This window comes from Clupea harengus, chromosome 23, assembly GCF_900700415.2.
Source record: "Clupea harengus chromosome 23, Ch_v2.0.2, whole genome shotgun sequence".
In the NCBI taxonomy this organism is placed as follows: domain Eukaryota; kingdom Metazoa; phylum Chordata; class Actinopteri; order Clupeiformes; family Clupeidae; genus Clupea; species Clupea harengus.
The window spans coordinates 218,418-238,390 of NC_045174.1; the positions used below are offsets into that span (position 1 = coordinate 218,418).

The 19,973-nt window shown below is 41.1% G+C and overlaps 2 protein-coding genes across 3 annotated transcripts; both read right to left on the bottom strand.

Moving 5' to 3' along the window:
• Nucleotides 1-6,597: 6,597 nt before the first annotated feature.
• Nucleotides 6,598-9,885, bottom strand: LOC116218678. Its single transcript, XM_031561089.2, has 3 exons — nucleotides 8,743-9,885; nucleotides 8,557-8,626; nucleotides 6,598-8,376 (listed from the first exon to the last, which is right to left on the bottom strand). Exons 1-3 carry the CDS (start codon nucleotides 9,250-9,252, stop codon nucleotides 8,261-8,263), a joined length of 696 nt encoding a protein of 231 aa, XP_031416949.1. The 5' UTR covers nucleotides 9,253-9,885; the 3' UTR covers nucleotides 6,598-8,260.
• Nucleotides 9,886-11,910: 2,025 nt separating this feature from the next.
• On the bottom strand, nucleotides 11,911-17,983 carry LOC116218677 (fibrous sheath-interacting protein 2-like). 2 transcript variants are annotated; one of them, XM_042703214.1, is made up of 9 exons: nucleotides 17,645-17,983; nucleotides 17,083-17,187; nucleotides 16,773-16,934; nucleotides 13,189-13,278; nucleotides 12,965-13,083; nucleotides 12,739-12,787; nucleotides 12,484-12,591; nucleotides 12,259-12,389; nucleotides 11,911-12,146 (listed from the first exon to the last, which is right to left on the bottom strand). In XM_042703214.1, the coding sequence occupies exons 1-9, from the start codon at nucleotides 17,663-17,665 to the stop codon at nucleotides 11,987-11,989; spliced, it is 945 nt and encodes a 314-aa protein (XP_042559148.1). In that variant the 5' UTR covers nucleotides 17,666-17,983; the 3' UTR covers nucleotides 11,911-11,986. The 2 variants fall into 2 exon arrangements, with proteins under 2 accessions (XP_042559148.1, XP_031416948.1); XM_031561088.1 differs by lacking the exon at nucleotides 17,645-17,983 and having other exon boundaries at nucleotides 17,083-17,273.
• Between the last annotated feature and the right edge of the window lie 1,990 nt (nucleotides 17,984-19,973).

A 19,973-nucleotide genomic window follows, 5' to 3' on the forward strand; every position in this document is an offset into this window, starting at 1 on the left:
GGCAAATGATCTGAATGACTTCTACTGTAGATTCGACAGACAATGGACCAGTCCTAACCCTGTCCCCACCACAGCTATCACATCTACTCTTCCCAGCCTGGACAAAGACTCCACCCTCTCCCACAGAATTATCCCAGACAGCCCTCTCCCCCCCATCACACCTCTCTCCATTCAGGAGAGGGATGTCAATAAGCTCTTAAAAAGACAGAACCCCCGCAAAGCAGCTGGACCCTCCACACTAAGGTACTGTGCGGACCAGCTGTCTCCAGTGTTCACGGACATCTTTAACACCTCACTGGCTGAATGCGTGGTCCCTGCCTGCTTTAAAACCTCCACCATCATCCCCGTTCCCAAAAAGCAGAGGATCACAGGCCTTAATGACTATAGACCAGTCGCCCTGACCTCTGTGGTAATGAAGACCTTTGAGCGCCTCGTGCTGACCCACCTCAAGGCCATCACCAACCACCTCCTCGACCCACTGCAGTTTGCCTACAGAGCCAACAGGTCTGTAGATGACGCAATTAACATGGGACTCCACTTCATCCTCCAGCACCTTGATTCCCCCGGCACCTACGCCAGGATCCTGTTTGTGGATTTCAGCTCCGCATTCAACACCATCGCCCCAGCTCTCCTCCAAGACAAGCTAACACAGCTGAGCGTGCCTGAGCCCACCTGCAGGTGGATCACTGACTTCCTGTCAGACAGGAAGCAGCGTGTGAGGCTGGGCAAGCTTGTCTCGGAGCCCCGGACCATCAGCACTGGAGCCCCACAAGGCTGTGTGCTCTCTCCTTTACTCTTCTCCCTCTACACCAACAACTGCACCTCCAGCCACCCCTCTGTCAAACTCCTTAAATTTGCGGATGACACAACCCTCATTGGACTAATCTCCAATGGGGACGAGGCAGCCTACAGAAAAGAAGTTGACAGCCTGGCTTTCTGGTGCAGCCAGAATCACCTGGAGCTGAACGCCTGTAAAACAGTAGAGATGGTAGCAGACTTCAGGAGGATCCCAGCCCCAACCATCCCCCTCATCATGTGTGACTCCCCAGTTAACACTGTGGAGTCTTTCAGATTCCTGGGAACAATTATGGCACAGGACCTAAGGTGGGCGGAGAACATCACCTCCACAATCAAGAAGGCCCAGCAAAGGATGTTCTTCCTTCGGCAGCTAAAAAAATTCAACATGCCGCAGAAAGTGATGGTCGAGTTCTACACAGCCATCATTGAGTCAATCCTCACCTCATCTATTACCATCTGGTTCGCTGCCTCTACTGCAAAGGACAAAGGCAGACTGCAGCGGATCATTCGGTCAGCCGAGAAGGTCATCCGGCTGCGACCTGCCGTCTCTCCTAAACCTGTTCCACTCCAGGACCAGCAAGAGAGCATGCAAGATCATCGCTGATCCTTCCCATCCCGGTCACCACCTATTCCAAAGACTCCCATCTGGCAGAAGGTTCCGGGCTAAAAAGACCAAAACCTCGCGCCACCTGAACAGTTTTTTCCCCACGGCAGTGGTGCTCACAAACAAGCCCCCTGCATCACACTGACTATGGGTTTGCCAATTCCAATTCACAATTATTTATTATTATTTAATATTCTGTATTTGTCTTTTATTCTTGTTTTTGCTATTTTGTTGTTATGTTATGTGTTTTATGTCCTATGCACCAACCACCAAGATCATTTCCTATATATGTAAATATACTTGGCCATTAAAAGAATTCTGATTCTGATTCTGATTATTCTGGTCATTCACTGTGAAAAAACACTTGACACACAGATCACACAGGTGAAAAGGGATTATCTCCAATGCCAGGGTATTGCCATGTGACACGTATCAGACTTTGCTGATGAAACTAAAGATTGTGTCTCAATAAAAGGGGGGTGGAATATGTTCAGGACACTCCAAACATTAAATGAAATGTGTGAAGTAGTTGAGATTTACGTCCCTGAATGCTCCACAATACTTTAAACCAGGGGTTTTCAACCTTTTTCAGCCCAAGGACCCCTTGGCTGAGAGAGACACTGAGCAGGGACCCCCACCCCCGCCGCCCCAAATTTGGGCCTGATATTCATATATTTTATTTGGAACTAAGTGTCAGTCACACACACACACACACACACACACACACACACACACACACTCCCCTACACATGTTTGAACATAATTGCAAATCATCTGTGACACACAACTCGTTTCAATTTATTCTGTTTATTATTGACATTTTTTCTCCCTTACAGTTAGCCATCACTCTGTATTCAATTAGGGAGGGGCAAGGAATTGAGTAGCTTAAGAAGCTTAAGTATGGATGAAATATCTCATACCTAGTGAGATCTCAAATCTGACGTTTGAGAATTCATCACTCATGTCTTTGGCAACAAGATTCTCCCTATGAAGCATGCAGTGCGTCATACATGGCTCTTGTCATATCATGTTCACGGAAAAAATTGTTCTATCACTTTGAAAATACAACAACTCCACTGGCTTCCAATTCACTTCCGTATCAACTTTAAAATTCTTCTTCATACTTTTAAAGCCATCCACAACCTTGCCCCTCCTTACCTGTCTGACCTCCTTCACACTGCCACCTCCACCCGCTCCCTCAGATCCTCCTCTTCCATCCACCTAACTGTCCCCTCTGCCCGGCTTACCACCATGGGGAGCAGAGCTTTCAGCCGCTCTGCTCCCAAACTCTGGAACTCACTCCCACCTGACATACGAAACATTGACTCCTTCCCTCAGTTCAAATCCTCTCTCAAAACCCACCTTTTCAGGATTGCATTCTCACTGTAGTTGCCATGCTGTTTTTACTTGCACTTTTAATTTTAATTGTTTTGTTATTTGTTTGCTCCTGTTTTAAATTGTAAAGCGTCCTTGAGTGACATGAAAGGCGCTGTGAAATAAAATGTATTATTATTATTATTATTATTATTATTATTAAAATCTCTGAACTTGTTTTACGTCCAGGCAGCTGCTTACAGAATAGATATTCCTCCTGCATCTCATTTTGGTCGACAAATCACAAAAAAGCTAAAAGCTGAGCGTCGTTTGACACATCGGTGGATTCAACTAATTGTAGTGCAAAATAATCTGCCTTTGGGAGTTTTGCGACTAGTAGTGCCCTCACATCAGCTGCCAATTCATCAATAGCATTGGGATGCTTTTCAGTTTTTTTACGTACTCATCCTTCCCAAACATTGTTTTGCACATATAGCTGCTGGCAATATTAAACTTTCCGCAATTATGTATAGGGATGGGTATCGTTTAGTTTTTATCCGATACCGGTACACAACCGATACTTTTAAAACGATACCGGTGCCTAAATGGTGCCGGAACCGATACTTTTATAAAAAAAAAAAAAAATTACGATTGACGACATTTAAGAAAGGCTTTTTTTATTGCCAAATATATGAACTGTTTAAAGTAGATTATATATATATAAATAAATACAAAACACTTTTTAACTTAAAACTTAAATAATATATGAACTGTTAACAAAAGTTTAGACTATACTTAAATAAATACAAATAAATACAAAACACACACACACACACACACTCTGTACACACACTACAGCTTCAATACTTCAGCAATTCTTTTGTAGAAATATCAGCATATTTGCCTTCTCCGGCAAAATGCGACACCTTTCCTGACTAATCGCATGACCTGCACAGGAGAAAACCCTCTCCGATGCTGTCGATGAGGCCTGTACACACAGATATGTATCTGAAAGTACACAATTAGGGATGGGTATCGTTTGGGTTTTTTCCGATACTGGTGCTAAACCGATACTTTTAAAACGATACCGGTGCCTAAACGGTGCCTGAACCGGTACTTTTTTTTTTTTAAAGCACAAAGCGACGATTGGCGACATTAAAGAAAGGCTTTTTTTATTGCCAAGGCAATTTTTTTTCTTCAAATTGAACAATATATGAACTGTTTAAAGTATATTATAAATATAAATACATACAAAACACTTGGCTTCCAACTACAGCTTCAAACATTTTAACTTCAAACTATGAACATTATATTAACTGTAAACAACAGTTTATAGTATACTTAAATAAATATAAATAAATACAAAAAACAGCTTCAAACTTCTTTTGCAAAAATATGAGCATATTGGCCTTTGGAGTCAATAATGTATTATTTTGTTTGCATTTATTTCATGAAATTATACCATTTTATGATTTGTTTATACCTATCTTTTCTATCTTGTTTATAGTTACTCTTGTTACTTGAACACACTGAGTACTAGAAAATGTGTACTGCCCCTTTAAGAGACTACCGTTGGTAGTTTAGCTGTCATCTCCGTATATTTTTCAGTCTTCGGTTGCTGATCTGCCGTTGACTCTTGCCTTCTCTCCCCTCTTTTCACGCAATTATTTTGTTGCATTTGCTGCACGTCGCGATTTTTGAATCTTTTTGTGCGAAATACAGCCACACTTTTGACCGTTTACCTTTCGGTATTTTCTCTGTTAAAAGGTTGATGGCTAGTTTTGTTTGTGCTTGCCTGCTCTTCACTGTCATATCAGAACCGGTTCCAATACCTACCCAGTACCTACCCGGACCGAAATGCAACGCAGATTTCTGTGCTTCATTTCGGCATTTATCAGATAAGACTGTTGCTATGAAAACACCAATGAGCGTGAGCGACACAGGACAAAGTTTACATTGGGAGCTGGAGCAGTTTTACATGTGCCCCACAGAATCTGCCTAGCGACCGTGTTCAATTGGCTCAGGCACCGAAATCTGCGTTGCATTTCTGTCCGGGTAGGTACCGGTTGTATTGGAACCGGTTCCATATTGGTACCGGTTCTCGGTACCCAACCCTAATTATGTATGGCTGTTTGGTCTGAGCGACACGTAATGCAACTTGATAAGAGGCTTTTAAAGTTAGCTCGCACACTTTGGCTGATTGTCTCATCAATGTCTGCTGGCCCTCAAAAGATTTTAAACAGGTAATTAAAAAATATTTCAAGTGAGCATGGGTTGTCTTTAAGTGTCGTTGCAGCTTTGATGGTTTCATAGTTTCGTTTGATAGCACGGGAGGGCAAACCACGTAGTGGTTACACTGGTAATTCGTCACCATCGGTCTTTTTAGGTGAAGGCAAACTTCAGATAATTCTCTGAATATTTACGTGTCTTCTCCCGTTTGGCTTTTGGCTGTTCGTGGAAGGGGTGTTGGCATCCTCTGAATGTAGGTCATCTGAACCGCCATCAGTGGTGTCTGACGTGGAGCTTTTGTTCCGAGAAATTACAAAACGATTAAAGCAGGTAACGTGTTTTGGCACCAGATAGCTAAATGTAGCTAAAAGTGCATATGTTGCCATGGTGATCAAATGATCGCGTGAAGACTCATGGGTAGCCTATGTATTATTTTTAACGAATAGAAAGCAATTTGTACGTTCTGTTTATGTTTATGTAGCCTATTGGACGTTTTTCATTTTTGGAAGAGGGAAAAAATGCTTCAGAAAAAATAAATAATTTGGCGGACCCCCTGCAGTACCTCCACGGACCCCCGGTTGAAGACCTCTGCTTTAAACATAGGCCTACACACAGGCGGAAATGCATTAACTTCAATGGCAGGGCCATGTGACACGTTTCACACTTTGCTGATGAAACTAAAGATTGTGTCTCAATGAAAGGGGGGTGGAATAGGTTCAGGACATTCCAAACATTAAATAAAATGTGTGAAGTAGTTGAGATTTACGTCCCTGAATGCTCCACTCTCTTTCAGCAACACAACGTCCCCGGGCTGCAGATCTCGTGTTGCTGTGCGCCAAGGACAACAAAGCCATGTGTTTATGTTTACATATTACATTGTACATTATTATTTACATTTGATATGATGTGATTCACAAATATGATGTGATTCATCAATTGCCGACTGTAAAGAGATACCAAATGCTGAAGGTTTCGGTTTGTGATTTTATATTTTATTTTTACCTTGTGGTCAGGCATGTATCATTAAATTTAAGGTCTGTATTTGGAATGAAATAGTTTAAAAATCAATAATGGTAAAAAATCTTTTAAAGAAACAACATTTAAAAATGCAATTCTTGCTGTTTAATGGAATATGACAGGTACAGATTAGGTCATCAGTTAGGCCTATGCATGTTTGTCCTAACCTAGAATAGTCTATCCTCTACTAGTCCCAACAGCAGGTTATTCAGCAATGTAACTCAATCTTACTCTGATTGTCAAATTTAATTATGTTTTGAGACTAAAGCATGACAAAAAAAATCGAAGCCCATGCCTAATGAGTATGATTTCGACTTGCAACAGGATCGTGTGCGGCAACAGTTCCTCCTCTTGAATTCATGGTGCGGAGCTCCCCCTAAGTCTACACTTAGAAGTATTGCAGTTCCAACACAATCAACACATCCAACACAACCACAGGGGGCAGCGAGATCACAACGGTCCTCATCTGGACTTCAGCCACTATGGGAAAACATTTTAACATGTCTACCAATGCATTCCTTCTCTCTCACTACCAACTTGTGTGGTTTATATTTTTCCGATGATAGTTTGTGTGATATGCTACTACTGCATCATACTTTTTAATGCAGCTGTTGCTCATTTAATATGATGTGATTCACAATGATCTTTAGGCTTCATCAATTGCCGTCTATAAAGAGATCCCAAATGCTGGTTTCAGTTTGTGATTTTATATTTTATTTTATATGGCCACCTTGTGGTCAGGCATGTATCATTCAAAGTACCTAAATTCTGATTAAACAGTAAACAAAGCTGGAATACACTGACTGAATGGATATATAAAAAAGATTTGAAATATTGCGGCCACTCCTTAATATGTTTGCATGCTGTGTATTTTATTGATGTTCATCAAAAAATAAAACCTTTAACCTAAAAGGAACACTCATTTTGTCACCATTAAAATCAAGGGGTGGCCACTGGGTACCTATGTTTAGGGGGGTGAATTGTTGACAAGTCAACACTCAGAAAACAATATCTGAAGGGGAAAGAATGGGATGTGGTCTCCAAAAAGCTTTAAAGAATGCCAGAAAGTCTAAAGAATTTGTTAGTCTATTTTTTGTTGTAAAAATGTCCAAATTGAAAAAGAATAACCATTCTGCTGTCATTAAAATAAAGGGGTAGTCACTAGCTAACCATGTTTAGGAGGATTAAATATTGACAGTTTGATATATATAAACCTCTATCTGAAGGGAAAGGAGAATGGGGTGGTGGTGGTGGTGATAAAAGTTCTGAGGAGCTCTGACCAGCAAGTGATGCCAGGAGCCCACCCAAAACCCTTAAAGATTTCAGTTATCAATCAGAATGCAAGTTTGTAATAATTTGAAAAATATTTTAGGATGGAGAGATGAGGAGCTCTGACCAGCAAACTATGCAGGGAGCTCACTCACAACTGCTTCTAATATTCCAATCATATAAATCCCAAAATCCAAAATGAAATGCTAAGAGGTAATTTAGTCCAGTTGGTACCAAAGTAGTCCTTGCATTTGCTTGGTATATTTCCAGGTAAGGAAATGAGGAGCTCAAACCTGCCAATGACTGCAGGGAGCTCACCCAAAAATATACATTGTGTATTTCCTTTTATTTTCAGTCCATTTTACTTAATCTTTATACTTATACTACCCACAGTACTATATTTCAGATCATTTGTGGGGAGGTTGGGAATGTGTTTCATGACGTTTTTGAATGATGAAGTTTAATCATCTGAAAAGAAAGAGATGAGGGGCTCAAACCTGCAAATGACTGCAGGGAGCTCACCCACAACTTTACTTAATCTTTATACTTATACTACTCACAGTACTATATTTTAGATCATTTGTGGGGAGGTTGGGGATGTTTCATGACGTTTTTGAATGATGAAGTTTAATCATCTGAAAAAGAAAGAGATGAGGGGCTCAAACCTGCAAATGACTGCAGGGAGCTCACCCAAAACTGCTTTTTAAATTTCAATTCATAATTTATATGACAATATAAGAAGCTTATTTATATAATGGAAATTCTTATATATTTGAACTTTGAATGGGGCAGTGGTTTAAATCATTAAAAGTTCGTTTGAGCTGGCTGGTGAGCAGAACTTAATTGAAGACCACTTCTCAAATAAAACAAGTTTGTTATGTTTGTGCATGACCAATACACGGGAGGACGGGGCATTAATGTAAATTAAATGAAAATCTTGTGGACCTTTTGAGTTTCCTTTCAGTAAGGTTAAGTAAAAAATAATGAAACAAAATCAAAATAAAACAAATAAAAATAGAATAAAAGAAACTAATCCATTACTCCTCTGGATGAAGTGCAGCTTGTGAAGCTGCGTCTAACCCCCTTGAATATGCGGTGAAAGAAACGGCCAACTCTGCCCTTCTTCTTGGGTATCTTGTCTTTGCCTGGTGATCAAAAGACACAATTATATTTGCGGGCTTTAGAGAGTTTTTTGCTCTACTAATAACTATCCATTCATCACAAGCATATGAATCTCAGCTATTCCATACTGCCATTACTCATCCAGCCCTGGAAGATTTTTAAATGGTAACTACCAAGACTTTTTAACAAAGAAAATCACTCACCCATAGAAGATCCCAAAACAAAACCCTCTGTGATGGTTGAGGAGTATTCATTGGTGTGGCATTCTATGGCCTGTAAATACAAAAATGCAATATCTGTGACCTATACAGAAATGGTACCATCCCCAATAGATACTGGAGAGCATACCTGGGTAATATATATATTCCTTACATAGAAAAACCGTCTACCTCTGCTTGAATGGTTGCCATCATCTTTGTCTGCTGTTTCTTTCCACACTCTGTTTGTTCCTTTGGTGTCCTGGGAACATCAGTGGAGACAGTCACATTTGAGGAGCACACTGCTCTGGTTTCCTTCATTCCAGAGGGCTGCCTCGGGGGTGACTTTAAGATGCCTTCCACAATGAGTTTTGAAATGCAGGAATAAAACTCGGGGCACTTTGCAAATGTCAGGCTCTCAAGATGTTCTGGAGAACCATACATTTTGATTAACTGTTTATAGACCATGAGGACAACCTGACAGACCTCAACAGAGTCCAGGCAAACAGTGGCCTTCCGTTTGTTCCTGGAAACACTCAAAAAGAGACTGGAAGAAAGTTCAGAGAAGATGGTGTCAAAGAGGCTGCAGTCAGCCAGGTTAAAGTCCTTTAAACCCATCGGTAACAGGTGTAACAGGAGTCTGCTGACAATATCCTTGACTGTCCCAAGGTGCACCATCATCATTAAAGGCTTGGTATCCATGGAAGATGCGCATCTATGGTAGGGGTTAGCCAAACAGTCAGGGTCGGTAGGGACGTCAGGTCTGATGACAGCAGTTAGTGGTCGCACGGCAGGTGCAAAGGTCGTAGCAGGTGCGCTTAACAGAGAGTCAGAGCTGGAAGTGGAGGCTATGTGACGAGCTACTGATTCTGAAAGGAGTGTAGAGACTTCCCTTGCAACGGCACTCGAGATAGCCTTAGTGACTTCTGAGCTCGCTTGAGGGAATCAGCGGAACCAATCTGTTCCTCAAGCTCCTTGCGAACACTGCTTACGATCCTACAACTGGGGGGCCTGGTGTATTTCACTTGAGAATGAAAGTGGTCAGGAGATGCTGGAATTGAAATCATTTTAGTATCCTCTGATAGATCATCCAACACAGTTACCACCATGTCAACTGCCATGTTCGTGAGATGTGTCGGTGAGTTACTGCCAGACTCAATGTCAGAGATCAGCTTAGTGATGACGTCTACGACGACATCTGTTTTGGATGGAAGGCTAGAGCAAGACTGTTTTGCAGCATCAGTCATCGCAGACTCAATGTCATACACAGCCTTTTTCAGTATATCAACAGATTCATCTGTCACTCTCTCACTGGCTATACCGTTGCCCTCTTGGACACAGGTGTCCTCTTGAACACAATGATTTGAGACGTCGGCACTTGGCGTTTCAGACCTTACCATTCCATCTTCGATAACTTGCAACAGGTGATTGGCAAGCTGATTCACCTAAATCTGATGCAAATACAAGATTACGTTTAAATTCATGCAAAAACAAATAAATCAGCCAGTTAGAATTATGTAATATAGTTATAGTTAAGTAAATATATCTATGTAAAGGTTAAACAACTAAACTAAGTTGGAGTTACAGTAATAGTCCACTTTGAAATGTATCTTCACACAGAAGATATTGCATGAGGCAGTCTGAAAACTGAATAAAAAAACAAAACAAAATCTTACCATCAGGGCTGACGATTTCACTGGAAAGCGATTCCATAATGTCAGACACAAGCACAGGGCAGAGCCTAGAAATCAGTTGATGCTGAAACTCTGAAAGAGGTCCATTTGGAGAACAACATGATAACTGTTTGCAGGCAGCCTCATTGGAAGCCTCTGGGATGCTGAGACTGTGAACAGTCATTTTATTGACCAGTTTTTCTACAACTGCCAGTAAGATGTCATGAGTTGGACTTGAGGGCCGAGAGAATCTCTCACTTTTGGTCCTAGGGGCGGATGGGGTCTTAACCCTCTTTGAGTCGTTAGGAGGAATCATATTCTTCATGGCATCCATTGCACACAGGTCTTCAATGGCAATTTTGTGGCAAACTGTGTCTTTATTGTTGACGTGGGGCATAAAGAAGAGTGTCTCTGAAGTTGGGTTTGTGATGAGCTGGATTGGGTCCTTGGTCGTTTTCAGACTCTGGGCTTTCTCTCCAAACAAGTCTTTGAGGAGATTAACAGCAGACCCTGACAAGGGCTGTGTAAATTCTTTCAGTTCCTGTTCCGTGGTGGGTCTCACACAAACTAACATCACAGCTGATCTGAGACTGGAGTAATGTTGGATTGTCTGGAGGATTCACTGTCAAATATGTTGTGATACAAGACGGAAGCAACAGAATGAGCCAGTTGTGGAGTGTTTCTTGGTAATAGTTCCCTAGGTGTGTTAACACTATGCAGTTTATTATCCTGCAAGATACGATTCACTGATTTCCTAGGATGAGCACAATCTAGGTGCGTTCCTGAAGCAGTTTCTTTGCATGTAAATTTAGCGTCACATTCAGAAAACACCCTCTCCTTTGATGTTTCAGTACTGGAAGGAGACTCACTTGATAGTAAGTCCTGTGTGACAGCCTCAATTTCTGCCCTGTGTACAGTTCTACATCTTTCTCTTCATCAAGTAAATTATTGATAGCTTCATCCGTTGGCTTGCCACCCAAAAGTTTGATCTCAGTGCCATGGTCATCAGTAGTAATACACGGTCCGATAGACAGAAGGCGATCATCAAACTCTTCATTGGAGCTTCTATCCTGAGAGAGTAGTCCTTCTCTATCTAACACTCCTATTGCTTCGTCCAGGGTTGTGTCCACAACATCGTTGGACATAATGGTGAATCCAGCAAGAGTGTCAGAGTTGTTAATATCTTGAGATGTTTCAGAGAAAGCGATCGAATCATGTATTATCTCCAAAACAAAGCTTTCAGCTCTGAAAGCTTCAGACGAAGGTGTTATGGTTATTGGGCTCTCCTGGGCATTTACTGCACTGGAGGGAGTGACTGATCTCTTAACTGAAGTCTCATTACAAAGCTCCTCTGAAAAAGGAACTTCCGTGTAAAAAGTCAGTCCTAGGTATGATTCATAACTCCCACTTTCTTTGTCATGAAGAGAGGCAGGGGAAGAAATGGTGGCACTTGACCTCGGACTGAACATCATTGTTATGGTGTTGTTGTTGCTAGAAGAAGAGTCAGTGAAAAGGAAAGAGGAGCTGCTACGGCTTCGGTCAGAGTTTTCACTGGAGGGCCTGCCACTTCCTGACGAGGAGCTTGATTCCTTCTTTTGAAATCGTTTCCTCAGAACTGGAAGGAGGTTGTTCCTGACTTCAGAGATGACATGACTCTTGACATGTCAAAGATTGCTTTCCTGTCCCCCGAAGAAAGCTTAACACAAAAAAACCAAAAATATATATATACTGTATATGAAGGAGTATAGCACTGACCATTGACATCAAAGATAATCTGCATTTTGTTTGTAATCTTCAATAGAATCATAATGAACCATACAAATCATGTGCATAGCCACTGCAGAATAAGGAGGATAAACAGACATTTTGTTCTTTGTACAGCTCACCATCACATGTTGTTCCTCTGGGGTCTCCATGAACAATCTGTAATAATAATGATATATATTTTTTTAAATATTAATAAATATGATAAATAAGACTACTGTGGAAATGGCAATCTCTTTTAGTGGTGTATCAATTCGTAAAAACAACTTACGAGTCAAAAGAGTCAAAAGTCATAGAAGATGTGTAGAAACCGTCACTTGATGCTCCTGATGGGGAAGTGAGGTCACGTGGACCTGGTCCATAAGAGTCTGGAGGTGGGACCCACTCCACAGTTTTCATAATCTGCAATGTAAAAGAGACGAAGGAAAGACATAGAGAATTTACGATTATTGTTATATTGACTTGAAGACTTACTCAGAGCTTTCCAAACCCTTACCTCGCTTCTGTGGGAGATTGGTATCTTGGAGGAACGCTCCAGACGTAGTTCCCGGCACACCTCTCTCTCTATCTCCTCCAGCTTGAGCCGCCGATTCACTTCCCATGTCTGTGAGGAAGTGTTGGAAAAGATGAGGGCAATTCATTGTGACCACAAAGCCATTAATGAAATGAATCAGTGAGACATTTAAAATGTTTCATCTTTTTGTCTGTCCTAAATGGTTTCTCTGCCTATAAATAATTATAAATATCTCACCAATTTAGCAAGGTGCAGATCCCGTCTGTTCCCTGACGGTTTCTGGAACCTTGGACAATAACAAAATCCATTACACTTTATGCTCCAATGTAGTAGATGTTGTTCTACCGATTATACTCTTTGGACTGGAGCTCGATCCAAGAAATGCATTGGTTTATCACTCACATCCGTTGCTAAGAGACAATTACACCCAGAGTGAGCTGATAGACAACAAATACATACTTACATCTTGTTGCACATGTCTGCACCGCTGTGGACAAGCCAGTCTCTCATATCTGACAAGTGGATATTACAGGGAATGCCACCCTTCTCTTTCAAGGTCAGAAAGTCTTTCAGCAGCTTTTTCTGAGAAGCACAGATTGTTATTGTATTAACAGCCACCATAATAAGACAGCATAAAAGGGACTTATCCCATTAACTATCTTTGCCATGAACTAGGATGATAATTACCTGCTGCTCATAATACAGCTTCTCCCAAGAGAGCTGAACTGTTTTGGTGTACCTGGTGTATTTATTGTATTCTTTAGGTGTACACAGCACCTGAAAAAGTGCCATAAAAAGTCTCAACAAAATGTCAGCAAAGGATAGATATTCGACATTCTATTTATATTATAACTGATTATCTGCCTTTCTACATAGACAAAATTATGATTTTATACAGTATCAATACCTAAGCAACCAACTTGACTACCATTGTAATAACCAAGCAGCTACCACAGAAACCACAGGAACGGTCATAGAAACATTTTGGCAACAATCATAAGTACCATAGCAACAACCTAACAACAACAGCAGCAACCACCTCAATTACCATAGCAACACCCTAGCAACAATCTAAACTGCCATAGCAACACCATTACAACCACCACAGAAATCAACTAAGCTTCCTTAGTAACACGCTGTTAACCAGCTTGACTACTATAGCAATGCCCTAGCAACCACACCAACTACCATCCCAACACCTAACCATCACAAGTACCATATCACCAATCTATCAACTACCTCTACCAAAACAAAACACTGTCAATTACCTAAACAACCATATCAACACCCTAGTTCCCAGCTTGACTATTAAAAGCAAACCCCAAGCAACCACCTACACTACCATAGCAACACCTTGGCAACCACCTAAACTATGATGTCATATATGATATGATAGCAAAACCTTAGCAACCAGCTTGACTAGTATAACAATGCCTTGGCAATCGCCACGGCAATTACTATAGTTACTTTAGTATCCTAGTTCTCATTATGAGTGTTATGGCAAACTTCTAGCAACCACCATAACAACAGGGTTTTTCCTGCATAGAGAAAATTTGGGCGCGCGCCTAAGCCGTTTTCCCGAGCGCCTACAACAAATCCCGAGCGCCTAAGGCAAAAAAAAGTCAGCGATAAAAAAAATAAATAAAAAAAAGCTGTCATTCATGGCGCAATTCAGCTTAATGGTGTTCTATTTCGTTTCTCCTGACCGCCAGAGGCGGTGCTTACAGCACTGGATTTCCATCGCACGTACGTGCAGGTCGAGTGTTAATACCAACAAAGTCACCTGTGACCTGGGTGACGTCGTCAATGTGCGCTAGCACAAAAGGCCGTCTTACCCAGCAAGCGACCTCTTGCATCTTCTCGCGAAAGCAGGTCGACATTCGTGATTCGAGGAAGACGCTAGTAGTTTCGTTACCCATTGTGGTCGGGGCAGTGGATATTCACCCTCTGAGAAACTGCGTTATTCGAAGTTGTTTTTGTTCGCATCAAAGCGGGTAAGCTAACTGGTTGTTTCTTACTTGAAGTGTAGCCTGGACCGGAGCGGCCCCGCTCACTCGGCACAGGTGGAAATAACCCAGCTGAACGGTGTTCTCGCCGGTTTCTCTGGATATAGTGTCCTTAGTATCTTCAGTTAGACAGCTACCCGGCAGGCTACGGCCATATTAGACGAACGTTGATGGACAGAGCTAGACTTAGCTTACCAGCTAAGTCTACAGCACCGGAGTTGTAAGGTAGAAACGAGGAGGGAGAAACGAAATAGAACGAAGGTTACGTATGTAACCACGGTTCTATGAGTTTCGGATGACCGCCAGACCTTGGCAGTCACTCGGAGTTTGCACGAGAAGATTGTCAAGAGGTCGCTTGCTGGGTAAGACGGCCTTTTGTGCTAGCGCACATTGACGACGTCACCCAGGTCACAGGTGACTTTGTTGGTATTAACACTCGACCTGCACGTACGTGCGATGGAAATCCAGTGCTGTAAGCACCGCCTCTGGCGGTCATCCGAAACTCATAGAACCGTGGTTACATACGTAACCTTCGTTTTGAGCCCTTACCGTTGACTTCAAGGCAGCAGCTGCCTGGAAGGCGCATCCCACCTCTGAGCCAATCATTGAACAGAGGCTGTTCCAAGCTTGCCAGTTTAGAGAATACGTTGGTTTGAATTTGAGATTTGAGCAAGCAACTTAATGTAGCTAGCTTTTAGCTGTTTTAAACCAAGGCACTTCAAAAATGATGTTTACAACCTGCTTACAAATCTGGTTAAAACAACTAGTGTAGGTGTTTTAGAAAATATTAATGCCATATACAATAACTGACTTCATGTTAACACCACTAATTAATGTTAGCTGTCTAATTATTTAGCGCAATGCTAGCATGCATCTAATGTAATTCGATTTTTAACCAAGGTAGCATATTGTACTGCAAAATATTGATCGCGACCTGTTTACAAATCTGGTTAAAAAGATAAAGGTGAGCTGTTATTTATAGATATGAATTATTTCGCTCAGGGGTGGGATGCACCTTCCAGGCAGCTGCTGCCTTGAAGTCGACGGTGAGGGCTCAAAACACCATTAAGCCGCAATTCATCACGCGTGCAAATTGCATGTAAGAGAATATGGTCTAAATAGTATGTTTCAAGTATACGCTACAGCCGAAACCTCGTTCTGTTTAGATCAATAGTAATCGAGTTGATAAGCGTGTCTTGTCTAAACAATACGCAACTGTGAGGTGCGCGAATGGACAGAGCGGCCAGCTGCCAATCACTCAACTTGCGTATGCATCCTGACTTCATCAGTCGGCGGTGATTTTGAGCATAACATTCCATTTTCAGTATTCATGGCTTTCAATGTATTAAAATATCTGCTAAGTTGAGGACCTACACAGGTGTAGGCTATTATTCGATTTGTCTACCCGTTTGAACGAGTACCAGTAGACCGCGGAGCCTCGGGAGAGGCAGACAACCGCATTGGTTTATCAATGAAAGCTCAGCTCGTTCGGAGGAGAGCGGATAGATTTGTATTGCATCTCGAATATACCGTAATAATATTAATATTATCATTGATAAACCGGTGCGGTTGTAAACTGTCGTTCCGCTGCGAGGGCCAGCCCGACGTGCACGCATACACCTGTACAAATGCAAATGAAATGTCCACTCAGAATGCTGACAAAAGTTTGATTTCCAACGCAACCTCCATTGGTGGGCCAATAGAAGTTAAACACACTATTAAACATATTTGTGGACAGAAAACAAAAAGAATGGTATGTAGGTTTGTATAATAAAATGAATAGTAATAATAGATAAACTTGAATTTCATAATTTGTGTGTTCTATTTCTGACCACTGGTTAGTTCTAGATTCTATTGATATACATTTCAGTAGTTTGCATATGTAAAGAGGTAAACCTTTATAATCTTTGAACCATACATGATAGCACCATGGGGCTTGGACTATTGTCAATCTATTTGAATCTAAAGTGGAAGCAAAATGATTTCCTGAAGCATATCCTCATTATTTATGAAATGGTAAAATGTAAGCTAATAAGGTGACATGGTAACACACACACACATTTTTTTTTTGAGCACCGAAGACCCATTTTGACCCAGGAAAAACCCTGAACAAGCATTTCAACTACCATAGCAGCACCCTAGCAAACAACTAAACACTAATGTATTCTTTACATTTTTAACCAATCGTCTAAAGACATCTTTTCAACCAACATTTACCATTATATTTCATTTAAGTACCAATAGATAGTCTTTACAGTCACTAACCTTCTCATCAGTAGTAATTAAGCCATTCTGTAGAAGCTTTTTTTTTCTTTCTGGCTTTTTGAAAAATGTCCTTAAATGGACATCATGGAGGCAGTTGTAGGTGCCATCAATCAGGTGCATATTTGGATCGGATAGCTCAAATCCGGGAGACTCCTGGTATAGCTGAATAAAACAGTTTAAACACCAGTTTATTGCACACTTAAATTATTATTGATAACTATGAAGGGGGACACAAAAAAACTGTCAAATAGTGACGGCAAATGTAAAATATCCAGGACCGCATCAATATAAAATGACAAGTAAGCCATACCGTCTCTCCCAAATGTGCCCTATTGTAGCATGCCGAATCACCCTCAGCAACAGTCAGTTTCGTTCCTTTAGGTTTCCTCAAATTGTAAGAGTCATCATCAGACTCCTGGAAGACAAGATCACACAAATGGAAAATCATTCATTCATGTAACGGTTCTTATCAGAATCAGAATCAGAATCATGTTTATTGGCCAAGTAAGTTTACACATACAAGGAATTTGCCTCCGGATTTAGTGGCTCTCAATGTATTTATACAGAAATATACAACACAACAGTTCAGAATAAATTAAATAAATATAATATAATATAATAATTTGTAAAACCCTTATTCTTATGATAATTATTGAGATCCCCAGAGCAGAGCAAAACATGAATGAGAGCAATATTTAGAAATTAATAAAGATATATTGAAAAATAAATACAGTGTATGAAACGGCATTGTCGTAACCAGACATAACATTTTGCATCCTGTATGTCTTAACATGATATTTTAGAGGATTATTCAATTAGTGATAGGCAACAATTTTCACAAACAGACATTTTTATAATGATAAAAATCTTACCTCATCGGTTACCTCATCCATTTGGCACAGTGGTGTATAACATCTACATTAGGCTACTTTACTTATCCGGACAATTACACAAGTTGGAATGAAAGGGGCTAGGAGGTAAGTTATACACCAATATAACTGCATTGTGACGTGTGGTACTACTGAGCCTCAGGTCACGTCACATATACAGCTCTCAACTAGACATATCACCCGTTGCCACGGTTTCACTAAAGTCAAGGGTTTCCGTTCCAGTACTTGCTGACTTCAAGTTACAATTAATTAGGTGAACGGATTACTTGAATGATATGGAAGATGTGAATTAGAATCATAAAACCCGTTGCCAATGACAGCAGTCATTAATTCGCGATGGCCCATTCAAATCAACGGAACTTTTTGGAACATTCTGAGGAGCCGTATAATAAATACACTTATCTGCTGCGCGTCGGGGTCCTGTTCGTCCCGTCGGGATTTTTCCCCCGATAATGACCTCCGGACTATACATTATCCCTTACATAAAAGCTGCATTAGTCTCTGGTTCTTACGGTTATGTCTTCCAACACAGTTCATCAAAGATCACAGAACTTTATAATAGGCGGGGGAGTATCCTAAACTCTTTGTTCATAGAGCTCTGTGTTATAGAATATTTTCAATTTCCTTAGGTAGCTAGCAATAGATAGCGCAGCTTGGTTAATGTTAAACCTTTTGGGCATATGGTACACAAATAGATATATTTCATAAAGTGCCACACAACAACGAGTTATAAATCACAAACACATCAATTATGTCAATTTGGTACAGGTTCTGTAGCTCTACAATGATTCTGTAAAGTTAGGATGGTTAAGTATCACTCGCTGTTACAGCTGCGTCCATGAGGCTAAGAGATCGATTCGATTCGATTTTTAAAAAGCCTATGTAATTTATGAACGGGGATTTTACTCATCATGGCCCGTCATGTCACTCCTCATACAGACAAATTACCACACGAACGAAGAGATCACCATTCTTCTTTAGTTCATATGAAACTATCCCATGAGATGACGATGCTGAGATCAGGGATTGATTCTCACACCAAAAAACAGGTGTTGCCGCGCACAGCTGGATGCTGCTGATAGCGGCAGCCTTCTGAATCTGAACACTTGACGTGTTGCGTTGATAGGCTACTAATTCCTACTTAACTTTTCTAATCTGATTATCAGTGGCGGTTCTACACGGAGGCCTGGGGTGGCCCGTGCCCCCGTAGACATGTCCCTGGCCACCCCTGTGGCCACCCCGTGCTGACCAACTCATTTTTTTTTTTCTTTATTATGATTTTACACCCGAGCGCCAAAAGCGGAACTTATGCGACGCAACGTTCTACAAGGGTAAATGAATGCGGCGCACCCAAACACTGTAGTCTGCCAGGTGTGGAGCTCGTCGGTGAATGAGAGCTCAGCAACTACTATTCATGGACATAGATATATATATAAAGGCTAGCTGTCCCTTTATATATATCTATGTTCATTGATACCATGTGACGTTACTGTGTCTAAGCGCTGCCATATTTGTGTCCAACACGGACACAGTAGTCTAGCTGTGCGTCGGTCACAACCCACAGAAAGTTCATATGCCCGGGATATGTGCTGTTGGATGCGACAACTGTCGCCAAAGAAACCCAGATATACAATTTTGTTCTATTCCAAAAGATTTAGGGAATGACTGACCTGTTAAGTGAAATGCAACACGTTGATACAATCGTGAATAATTACTGTGTCTTATTAAAGCTAAACTCTCCTGAGCAAGCTAGAGTGCTAATAGCTAGCAAGCTGTTTTGCCCCTTACTAAAGGCTTTAGCTATAACTCGTTAGCCCATATTGGCACTCTTAACCACCACTATAATAACACGGTTGATAATCGCTGTTTGAATTACTTACATGACCTGTGTGATCACATACATATTTTTTGTCTCCAGATCCCATATCTTGGTGTCGTTCACCCATCCTGCAACTGCATATTGATAGGCATTTGTACTCTTGAAATCTCCGGTGTATGGGGATGGATTATGTAGAAGATACATGTAAATGTCGGGGAAAGAAAGTTGGTGGCAGACGCTTTGCAGACTTTAAGGGACAAAATAAAGTTGAAGTTAATAAATATGGATCGCAGCCAATAATCAATGCCTTTTCCAAATATCGCTGTCCTTCTGTCTTATTTAGATGTGCTATCAGCTATCTGCTACAGGTCGCTAGCTTGCTCAGGACAGTTTAGGTTCGATAAGACACAGTAATTATTCACAATTGTATCACCGCCAAAAACAAATCCTAAAGGAGACAACACATAAAAAAGCACATGCTTAGATTTTAGT

What these genes read in the sequence shown, in the direction of transcription:
- LOC116218678 (XM_031561089.2), bottom strand. Translation starts at nt 9,252, where the DNA reads ATGGATACCAAGCCTTTAATGATGATGGTGCACCTTGGGACAGTCAAG. An exon ending in TGGCAACCATTCAAGCAGAG is followed by an intron (nt 8,627 to 8,742) that starts GTAGACGGTTTT and finishes TTGTATTTACAG; the next exon opens with GCCATAGAATGCCACACCAA. An exon ending in TGTTTTGGGATCTTCTATGG is followed by an intron (nt 8,377 to 8,556) that starts GTGAGTGATTTT and finishes TTTGATCACCAG; the next exon opens with GCAAAGACAAGATACCCAAG.
- LOC116218677 (XM_031561088.1), bottom strand. Translation starts at nt 17,220, where the DNA reads ATGATTTTCCATTTGTGTGATCTTGTCTTCCAGGAGTCTGATGATGAC. An exon ending in TAATTACTACTGATGAGAAG is followed by an intron (nt 13,279 to 16,772) that starts GTTAGTGACTGT and finishes GCACTTTTTCAG; the next exon opens with GTGCTGTGTACACCTAAAGA. An exon ending in GCAGACATGTGCAACAAGAT is followed by an intron (nt 12,788 to 12,964) that starts GTAAGTATGTAT and finishes TTATTGTCCAAG; the next exon opens with GTTCCAGAAACCGTCAGGGA.